Raw genomic sequence first — 11,780 nt, 5'->3', positions numbered from 1 at the left:
GCCCTCTTCATTAATAGCTTTTACTCTAAATTCATAATCATGTCCTTCTTGTAATCCTTTAACATCCATTTCAGTATCATTAGTACGCCCTACTGGTACCCAACGACCACTATTTTTATCTAATTTTTCCACTTGATATCCAGTTATTGGTTTGCCACCGTCATCTTCTGGCTTTTCCCATTTTAATTTACAACCACCTTTTGTAACATTCGAAACTTTAAGCGGCCCTTTAGGTTTTGAAGGTGCAGCTGAAAATTTATATATATTTACGTACATTAAATTATATTTTTACTGTTTAATTCATTACTATTTAATGTATCTTAATAATTCTTACATAATATGGTAATCTCTACTTCCGCTTCATCTTGTCCATGGGCATTCACAGCTTTAATTTTCCAGACACCTGTATTAGCTCTTAAACTATCATTAATAGTGATTTTCGTATTATAATCAATATTTACAACTTCAATATTGCCTCCAGATTTAATCAACATATCTTTATGATACCAACAAATTTCTGGAGGTGGTTCGCCTCGTACATCAACATCATATTTAATTTGTTTACCAGCTCGAACAAAAATAGGTTTGAGATTTGTTCTATCAATTCTTGGTTTAACTGCGAACGTTTCATTTTATTTATAATAAACCATTATTAATATAAAAAAAGTAATATTACAATACTTACGAGACTTGTGTTTACAGATTTGTACTTTTGATGCATCTGAAGGCGGCGACAGACCAGCTTTATTAACAGCTATTATTCTAAATTGATATTCTCCTTTTTCTTTTAAACCAGGAACTTTACCTTCTAAACTATTTCCAGGAACTTCTATTGCTTTTTCCCATTCTGGTTTATATTTATCTTTTTTTTCAATAATATATTTTTCGATAGGTGCACCACCATCAAATTCTGGAGGAGTCCATTTTAAGCTTACGGACTCGTTATCATAATCCGTAATATCTGGTGTGCCAGGCTTTAGAGGTTCATCTGTAAATTCATATTTGAAAATATTCAATATTAAAAATAATATTTAAGAATATTAAAAAGTAAAAATATCCGTATATATTTATATTTATTTCATCAAATATTAAAAATTATTTCTGGGATTACATTATAAATAATATTTAGTGTAAATTAAATAATATTTTAAATTAAAAAATAATATTATAAATTTTCATTTTAATTTTTTTTTTTTAAGTTTTGTTTTACTTAAATTAATATACTATATAATACCTGATATTTAATTTTAACTAACTTCTAAGATTTAAAACTCTTCTTGGATAGTACTATTCTAATAGTTTGACGAAAAACAAATGGAATTTTTTTCAAATATTTTATACTTCATATAATAAACCCTACTAAGAACATTACTCACCAAATGGATTTTTAGCAACTATACTACGTTCACTTTCTAAAGGCTCTGAATCTCCTTCATCATTTACAGCCGTTACTCGGAATTTATATTCACTACCAGGATTTAACCCAGTAACTTGAAATGCAGTATCTCCAGTTCCTGGAACTTTACCCACACGCACCCACTTTCCAGTTTTTATATCCATTTTTTCGATTTCATATTCTTTAATAGGACTACCACCGTCATCTTCCGGCTTTTCCCATTGAATCTTTGCACTTGTTTTTGTTACATCTGAAATTACAAGTGGTCCTTTTGGCGGATCGGGTTTACCTACAATGACAAATTAAATATGATGATATTTAAATTCATTTATTTAATTTAAAAAAATAATTATTCAAATTAACCTAATACAATCAATTCAACTGTTTCAGTATCTTTTCCACTAGCATTTTCAGCTATCAAAGTGTACTTTCCGGTATCTTTCCTAACAACATTATTAATTGTAAAATCTGTATGATAATCTGCATTATCAATTTTTATTCGTTCAGTGTTAGTGAGAGGAACATTATCTCTCCAAACCCATTTACACTCTGGCGGAGGTTCTCCTGTAATATCAACGGACCATTTATGTGTTCTCCCTGCTTTGATCGTAATACACTTGAAAGTTTCACGATCAATTTTTGGCTTAACTATAAATATAAAGATTGGTTTTTTAAACGTATCAATAAATATAACAATATACTGTAGCGTTATAAATAAAATATTTTTATAACATAAATTTATCATTTGTAATATAAGATAAATTATACTAACGATTTTTATGTTTACATAGATGATTGTCTGTAGGTTCACTCGGTTGGGAAGCGCCTGCTTTATTATGTGCACGAACTCTAAATTGATATACCATTTTTTCTTTTAATCCATCGACTTTTACTTCTGGATTATCATCATTAGTTTTAACAACTTCAACCCAATCCGGCGAAAATTTATCTTTCATTTCAACAGTATAATGTGAAATCGGTCGACCACCATCACTCTCAGGCCTTGCCCACTTTATATTCACACTGACATTATCATAATCAATGATTTCTGGTTTTCCAGGTTTCGAAGGTTCGTCTAAATATATCAAAATAGGTTTAAGAATTTACATATTATTTTTTAGTACAATTATTAAGAATAATATATTATTAAATATAATAATGCATATTTTTTACCATAAGGATTTTTAGCTAGAATGGCTTCATCAGTTTCAAGGGGTTCAGATTCCCCTTCTTTATTAGAGGCCTTTACACGGAACTTGTACTTTTTCTTTGGAGTCAAGCCAGAGAATGTAAATGTATGTGGTTCACCCGGACCGACTTCTCCAGCTGGAATCCATCTTCCAGTGTCCATATCCATTTTTTCTAATAAATAACCTGTAATATCACTACCTCCGTCATCTTTCGGTTTTTTCCATTTTACCGTAACATGGTCAGAACGTACTTCTGTTACTTCCAATGGACCGCTTGGTCTCGATGGCTTATCTATAATATAAATAAAATATGTAGAAAATATAATAAAATGTTGTTATAACTACACTAACCTAATACAACGACATCGGCGGTACTTTCACATGTACCAGAACTATTTGTAAGTATTAATTTATATTGCCCAGAGTCAGCTCTGATTGTTTTCCTTATAGTAAGTACAGTATTCATTTCATATTTATCAATAGTTAATCTTTCTGTAGAGTCTTGTACTAATTCTTTCCCTCCTAAATACCAATGTACTTCGGGTTCTGGCTCACCCTTATATTTAATATCATACTTGATAATTTGACCTTTTTTTATAATAAGATTTTTTAATCCATCTCCAACAATGAATGGTTTAACAAATCGAGACTTGGCGATAATAGGTTTAGTTGCATCAGATGGCTCTCCAGGCCCGGCTTTATTGATTGCACGTATACGAAATTCATATTGTGATCCTTCTTTCAATCCATCAATTCTTCCTGTTGTTAAATCACCTTGAATTTCTTTGCCTTTTACCCAGTCTTTGCCAAATTTTTCTTTATATTCAATTATGTATCCTGTAATTGGAGCACCACCATCGCTTTCTGGTTTTGTCCATTTAAGATCAGCATGATCAACATCCCAATCAGTAACTTCAACGTTTCCGGGTTTTCCGGGTTCATCTGAAAATATTATTTAATTTAATATTATAATTTAATAATACTTTATATTTATTTAGTTATAAATTAATAAATCATACCCCATGGGTCTTTGGCCAAAATGGGATTTTTGAACATCGCTGGTTCACTTGATCCAATTTTATTTACAGCACGAATACGAAATTTATATTCTTTTCTTGTAACAAGATCTTGAACTTTATAACTAGTTTTTTCTCCTGGTATTATCTCTCCAACACTATCCCATTGGGCCTTTAAACTCATATCTAAACGTTCAATAACATATTTCGTAATTGGTGAGCCTCCATCATCTGAACTTGGTTTGAAAGAAACAATACAACTAGTTGCGAAAATATCAGTTACTTCCACATCCTGTGGAGGTGATGGAACCTCTGAAAAATATAAAAATACAAAATAACATATTATTTTAGTAGCATTCATTGTCAGAATGTCCTGTTAAAAATTATTTTATTAAAATAAACAATATCAAATATTATATTCTATAAATTTTAATATCATAATATTATTTATTTTTTAACAAATACTTTTAAGGTGCACTGAGGACGTATATCTCTACTACACATTGATTTTTCTTTCATCTAGTAACTACTGCTACTTGCAGATATATATATATATATATATATAGTCACGACGAATATATTTCTCGATGATAAAGAAAAGCATGACGAAGAAGAAAAGATAAAAAAATAAAAATAAAATATTTCATATTCGTTATTGTTGTATTAGTGTTACGCTAATATTTATTTACGATAGGAAAATATCGGAAGCATTAAAAAGAGAGTTGTGGAGGAGGCAATACATTCTAAGATCTTAAAATAACACAATATAGAAGACTATTTCTTAAATAATACAAGATAGTGAAATATTAAATATCGTAAAGTTTATCTAAAGTCCAATAATATATTAATTACATAATTATAGTTTTTCATTTTATACTAACTATTTGATTGTATTTCTTTTTTTATTATTTAAGACATTTGCAAAATCTTTAGTAATCAAGGCATACGAATTTTACTAAAACTAACTATAGTTAAATCTCGGATTTTGAGTCATATGTATTAAATATTTAAACAACTGAAGCAATTTTTTAAATCACTTCTTTTGATCGATAAAAGATAATTACAGCAATATTTCGATAACTTAATATAATAAGATTTTGTATTTATTTGTTTTCATATTATATATACTATTCTCACCTCGATATACAAAATGAATTCAAACAAGTGGTATTCATCCTACAATTTTGAAATCTTTTTTTTATAATATAATAATACTACGATAACTACTGATTTTTAACATTTATGTATTGTTTCAATTTTCATTAGTTTAATACAAACTTACCTTGCATATTTACAAAGACATCTTTGACTTCTTCTCCTTGCGAATTGCTAATCTTAATTTGATAAATACCAGATTGATCATGTTGAGGTTTTTTAATTCTGTAAGTAATTTTGTCTTCTCCTACAACTATTTCTACATCTTTAAGTGGAAGCGCTTTTCCATCCTTTACAAACTTAGCTTCAACTTGTGATTGTCTTGTTCCGTCAACTAAAGAAATAATATTTAAATATTAAAAATTCATTTAAAAATAAGAAAATATATTTATTTGCTCTTACTCTTGTATGGTATAACAAATATAATTGGAGCATTGCATGGTCCTTCAATTTTATCAGGAATTTCAGCAATTGGCTTGCTTTCACCTTTTTTAATTGTTAATTGACAAGAGCTTTTTAATTCTCCGCTCTCGCATGTAATTTCACCATTATCTTCCATCTCTACTCTATTGAAAACAAGTTGGTGCTTACCACCACCAAGATTTTTAATTTCAATTCTTTCATTTGTTTGAATAGGTACGCCATTGAAAAACCAATTAGCAGGAGCCGTTTGATCTTGGAGTTCTACATCTAAAACAACCTTTTCCCTTTCTATACCAACAGTGTCCTTCAGTTTTTTATTAAATCGATTGAGATCTAAACATTTTTTAAAATTTAATTCTATTATTTTTTTTTATTTTTTTTTTTTATGTAAAGAAGAAGTAAGACATTTACAATTAACAATGAGTTCAGCTTCGGTTCGATCAGCATTACTTGTACAGGAATAAATACCAGCATCTGTGACCTTAGCATCTTTAATAATAAGTTTTCTTTTGCGACCATCTTCTTTAATTTGTATTCTATTAACACCCCATTTTTAAGTTTTTTTAACTTTATAATGAATATTTTGATTTCAAATTAAACAAATTTATAAATACCGTTTATCTGAAAGTATCTCTTGATCTCCTTTAAACCATTTTACATCACCTGCAGGATCATCAAGTTCACAAAGCAATGTTATTGTTTCTTTTTCAATAGCCGTTTGATGTTTCAATACTTTAACGAACTTGTAAGGGTATTCTATTAATAAATCGTAATACTTTATGAGTATGGCGAAATATATATACAATTTATTAATACAAAGAATGTAATTTAAAATAAATTTACCTATAATTGATAATGTTGTATCTGTCTTATCAGGTTGTTTATTAATTTTACAGAAATATTCACCACTGTCTTCAAATTTTGCATTTCTTATTGTTAGTCGGCAAACGCCAGACATATCTTTCGAAATTTGAAAAACATCACCATCCTACATGAATTTTTAACATTGTAAGTTGATGAAATATATATTTTAATTGTAAATTTTTAATTTTATTAAAATTACCTCCAATTTGGCTTTCCCTTTATACCATGATACGTGGGCCATACTAGAACTAACTGTACATTCCAACTGAACTTCATGTTTACTAAATCCACTTGTTTGTTGATTAAGTGGTTTAGTAAAAGTATATACTGGATCAGGTTCTATAAATATCACCGTCGGTAATTAAAGTAAATATATTTTTGAGGACTAGATATAATATAATATATTCTTCAGTGTAGCATATGTATAGGTTAATATTATATTATTAAATTATTAACAAATAAATAAAATTGTCATTAGTCAATTTATACAAATATTATTAAAAAATTGTTTTTATAAAAAAAGTTTTACCGTCGACATTGAGAAAAGCCGTGCTGGAAACGCCAGATATATCGATCGTATATTTTCCAGTATCTTCCACTTTTGGTCCTGTGATTATAAGTTGGTAACAATCTTCATCATTTTTAAATTTATATTTAGCTGATTGAAACAGCTCCTATGATTTTAAGATTATATAAAAATTGTACTTGTAATCCTAATAATATATTATACTTATTTACTTACATCTTTTCTAAAGTACCATCTAGGTTTGCAATTAGGCTTTGAAAAAAGGGCTTCAAATGTTACTTTTTTATCCTTACCCTCTTTTGCATATTGATCAATTAATGGTTTTAAGAATACCTCAGGTTTCTATATAAATAAATATTAATATATAAAATTACTATAAAAAATATAAATAAAAGTAAACAAAATAATTTTTAAAAATATTGTAGCTGAAAAACTAAAAAGATTCTAGAATTTAATAATTAATAATTTTAACAACTGTGATTTTTCACTAATAATTAAAAAATGAAAACTAAAAAAAGTAAAAAAAACTATTTAAAAAATAAAAAATGTAAAATGAATAATAATAAATTCATAAAAATAATAACAAATTCGTTTAAAAAACATTAGTAATATTTTAAATATCATATAATATTCAGAAGTACATATAAACAATGAAAAATCGATGTAACATAATTACGTACAAAATTTATAATAATATTGTACTATATATTAGCATTAATAAAAGAGAACTTATCAGCATCAACAAACGTAATCAGAAAAGAGAAGAGTCAAAATACACTATTAAAAAACTTTATGTTAATGATATAACTTTAAGTGCTAGACTACTTGTAGATACGAATGGGCAATATTCAAATATAGATAAAAAATATTGATATATTCGAATGCCGTAATCCTAACTGGAGTCTTAACGAAGTTTTAAGGCACTAGTAACGCTAAAACTGGTAGTACTACGAGTGCCAAACTAGCAGTGTGGAAATTAATTTAATAAATAATAAAATCTACAAGAACAACCAATAGTCCCAATAAAAAAAATATATAAACATATAAAGAAATATTAGCATTTTACTTATGAAGGATTTCATTACAGTAACATATTCTAATATTTAGTGAAAATAAATTTGTTATCTTGACTAATTTTTTTAACGAAAACTAAAAAAAATATTTAACTAATCATATGAATACATAACCATATTAAAAAGAATATAATTAATTATTGATGATTATGCAATTCGTCGTAAATTTAGTTCTATCATCAGACTTAAGATATTAGAATAAAGAATAAACACTATAATAATTGAATGTGTAAAAAAATTTCAATTTTAATAAATAAATACATATAAGTATATCGTGTAACAATCAATATAGGAAAGCTGCTTTTCATATTACTATTTATATATCTACAATTTATATAATTTTTACATATAATATTTATGTAATTACTATTTATACAGTTCATAAATATGACATTTAAAATTTTTATAATTTTTATTTATAAATTTATTTACTTTATCATTCAAACATATTGAAAATATCACATAAGTATTAATAAATATAAACATTAATAGATTTATATTAATAATGACGGTTGCTTTATTGTTTATAACAGTTTTACTTCGATCAGTTTTCTGCATTCTACATGGGATTAGTTAAAACATAAAATAACTTTTACTATCATTTTCTCGGAATTAGTTAAATTAATAAGTTAAAATAATTTCTGAATTTAAATAACCCAGTAACTAAAATTATTGATACATTTTATTTTTGAAATAGAAAATTTTTGTTTAAATTAATTTTTAAATTTAACAACAAAAGATAATACAAAATATTAAATCAGTTTATTTTATCAATTATATTACTAGAATTTGTAAGTAATAAAAAATGACACCAATATTTTATTAACAATTAATAAATGAAAGCTGTATTTCGCTGTTTGAAAGGAAAAAACTCTAAAAAATACTTTATTATTTAAAATTTTATATATATATCATATATTATAAATTAATAAAAAAATTATCGTTCTAAATGAGTACAATTGTTACAGAGAATTAATACGACACAGTATTTTTAATTATATTCATTTGTTAACAAACATTCATTAAAAAAAACAAATTATTCAGAAAAATCAACGTTCTATATTTTCAATTTAAGTGGGAAAAGGTATAAAAAGTCAAACTATTAAAAATTTTTGTTTAACATAAATATGAGGATTTTAAGTAACAAAGACATTAAGGAATTTTATAATAAACAAGAACACAGTGATATTTAAACATCGCAACTTACTTTTATGAATCAGGAAATATTTATAACTCTTAGTTTTTTCAACTGAAAACTACTTGCTATTGAAAAGTATAAAATGTTGTTAATAAATAATAAAAATGAAAAATTACGAACCCTTTCAACTTTCTTAAGAGCAGGAATTGGTTTTTCAACTTCCTTTAGATCAACTTTATCTAATTCTGCTTGTTCTCGTGCCCATTTTTGATACTTCCGTTTTTTTAACATAGCACGGAAATCCATACCACTTGCGTCTAAAATTCATATTTAAATTATAGAACAAATTTATTGATTTTGATTATATGAATTGAGAATTTACAGTTATTGATACATATGAACGTCTCATTACCTGAAACATATAGTTGCATTTCGGCTGAATCTTCGCCATGAATATTGCTGATAACGATTTTGTAAGTGCCCTCATCGTTTGGTTTTGTTTTGCGCATACATAATGTGATTGTGTTTGTTTCAGAGTCAGTAAGGAACTTAAATCGACCACCTTCGATAATTTCTGTCATACCTTTGTAAAATTTGAAAGTTGGTGCAGGTGTACCTTCAACTTGCACGGTAAGATATGCCGTCGAATCTAAATTGGAAATAATGAAATAATTGAGTAAAGAAGTTCTTGAAATATGTAAAAAATAACAAGAAAATTTAATACATAGGAAAATAAGTTTTTTAATCATAAAATATTATCACATATTTTATACATATAATAGTATAGCAATTATTTATCTTATATTTACATGTCCAATTATTACGTAATGCCAACTATGTATGCATATATGCATCCGAATGTGTAATGGTAGAATTGAATGTATTAAGTAAATAAAAGTATACTTTAAGATATAGTAATAATATATAGTAATTGAACAAATATAGCAATAAAATGTTTTATTTATTTATTTTTTACTCTTATGCTTAAAAAAATATATAACATTAATATTTTTGTGATATTGGTTTTTGAAAGCATGTATGTTTAAGGCATTGATAAAGTAAACATACGAATATTCTCAACTTCTTCGCATGACGTAAGTATTTATTTAATTTTCAAGCATAATATTTTCTTCCATTACAACTATTTTATTTTGAATTAATTGTCTACAATTTATACTAATAGTTTATTTATTTTAGAAATAATTACAAAATAGCCAACGTATTAAAAGTAGGAAAAACTTTAATTCCAGTAGCAGAAGCAAATAATTATAAATAAACCGAATTCATAATTTATAGTCAAACCATTAATCAATGATTAATATTGGCTTAATATAATTCACATTTCAACATTAAAGTATCGATTAACTGATTATAAAAAATAAAAAAAAAACGTACCTTCGACAGCAGAGTATGACTCTTGTACGTCAACAATTTGTGGTGGTCCCGGATTTCCGACATCTTTTAACGGGGTACTTGGTTGATTGATCTTATTTTCTAGATCCGCCACACTGAGCCTTCGAGCGTCCGTACTTGGACGACGTCGCTACACGGACCCAACGCCGATGCGCAATTGCAAACAAAGCTTTATTAATTACCTTGCCAAGCAGCTTTAACTAATCATGCTAATACTACATCTTATTTTGCGGTAGTCGTTGATTTTTGCACTATGAGACTTACCTTCCAATTTTGAAAGCGATCTACTATACAATGAGAAAAGTGGCTTACTTGCCCGGTTACTAGATTATAGTGCAATAATCATCGATGTCGCAATATTACAGGTCAAAAATAAATAAGTAAATGATAGATAAATCTTTTTAAATTATGATTTGATGGGCAGTTAATGTAATTGTATGAAATATTGGGTGCGAAAGATTAGAAACATAGTTAGATTACGCATGTGATTTATGTTTTCGTAAATGATTTTTGGTTAGTCACCCTTGTGCTGTTAGCTATGTTCACGCATTTGTGAGCTATGGTCAATTTACTGGTGTGTCAATGGCGTGTTTTCTTATTTATTATTATCAAATATTAATGTCCATTATTATACATATAGAATTTTTACTAACAAATTTTTATCGCCATGCCCATTTTAGCTTTTTGTATTATAGTTATTATAGAATTATAAAGATATCCTTCTAAATCAAATACTTATTATTGTCTATTTCAGTGCCGCATCATTCGCTATTCTTCTTATTATTGTTGTTATCACAATTACATTGAACGTCATTATTACTCTTATGGTTGTTATTATTATTATAAACATTGTATTTTTAAACATTTACCCTATATTCGTATTTTGTTATTTTGGTTCGTTCGTTACTCTTGAATTATCAAATTTATTTTCATCAAAGTATGCATAATTACATATAATGGGAAGCGCTAACACATAATTATATAAATTACATAAAGCAGGTTGAGATTACAAGTTGAAATATGTATTATAATGCATACAAAGGAATAATTTTATGAATGATAGTAATTCCACGAGTTAAATGTTCGCTAAGCATGGAAACAGCAAAACAAACGTGCGGCAGCATATTGGACAATTTTTTGCACTAAACGATGTTAGAGTTTTTTAATGCTATTCATTGTATTTTATTTTTGATATTATATCATATCAAAATAAACTATCAATGGATTATTATTTTAAAATAAGAACTATAGTAATATTACGGTTAAAGTTACGTGCTGCTGCCGCTTCGATTGCTTCGAGTGAATTTATTTTCTTTGTACAAATGTTTAACTAAAATTTATGTATAAACATAAAAATATAAGAGAAAAAAGATATATAATCTATAAAAACATGAATGTGTAGTAACAAAAAGGTAAAATAATAAGACAAAAATAACAATCAATATGTACAATAAATATAAGTATTAATATAATTATATACAAAATCTACAAATTCTGTATCGGATTGATCCATGTAGTTAATCACGATATTTTTAATCACAGATAGAGATCGCGTTAACGTGACCACCATCGTCAAAAATATATAG

At 26.7% G+C, this 11,780-nt stretch overlaps 1 protein-coding gene across 1 annotated transcript in view; it reads right to left on the bottom strand.

Annotated features, from left to right (window-relative positions):
* bent (projectin protein bent) overlaps positions 1-11,780 on the bottom strand; it is a 49,227-nt gene that overhangs the window by 28,700 nt on the left and 8,747 nt on the right. Inside the window, 20 exon segments of the mRNA XM_011504898.1 lie at positions 1-248; positions 335-616; positions 686-988; positions 1,377-1,685; positions 1,760-2,044; positions 2,169-2,471; positions 2,570-2,878; positions 2,938-3,528; positions 3,606-3,914; positions 4,885-5,091; positions 5,160-5,513; positions 5,592-5,716; positions 5,795-5,936; positions 6,024-6,168; positions 6,244-6,383; positions 6,574-6,718; positions 6,787-6,912; positions 8,962-9,098; positions 9,194-9,430; positions 10,177-10,324. Of these exon segments, the coding sequence (XP_011503200.1) occupies positions 1-248; positions 335-616; positions 686-988; positions 1,377-1,685; positions 1,760-2,044; positions 2,169-2,471; positions 2,570-2,878; positions 2,938-3,528; positions 3,606-3,914; positions 4,885-5,091; positions 5,160-5,513; positions 5,592-5,716; positions 5,795-5,936; positions 6,024-6,168; positions 6,244-6,383; positions 6,574-6,718; positions 6,787-6,912; positions 8,962-9,098; positions 9,194-9,430; positions 10,177-10,324 (4,845 nt within the window).

The sequence above is a fragment of the Ceratosolen solmsi genome, unplaced genomic scaffold (assembly GCF_000503995.2).
Source record: "Ceratosolen solmsi marchali unplaced genomic scaffold, CerSol_1.0 scaffold4, whole genome shotgun sequence".
NCBI classification, from domain to species: domain Eukaryota; kingdom Metazoa; phylum Arthropoda; class Insecta; order Hymenoptera; family Agaonidae; genus Ceratosolen; species Ceratosolen solmsi.
Note: the sequence above shows the minus strand (reverse complement) of the source record. Positions and strands in the feature narration are given on the sequence as shown.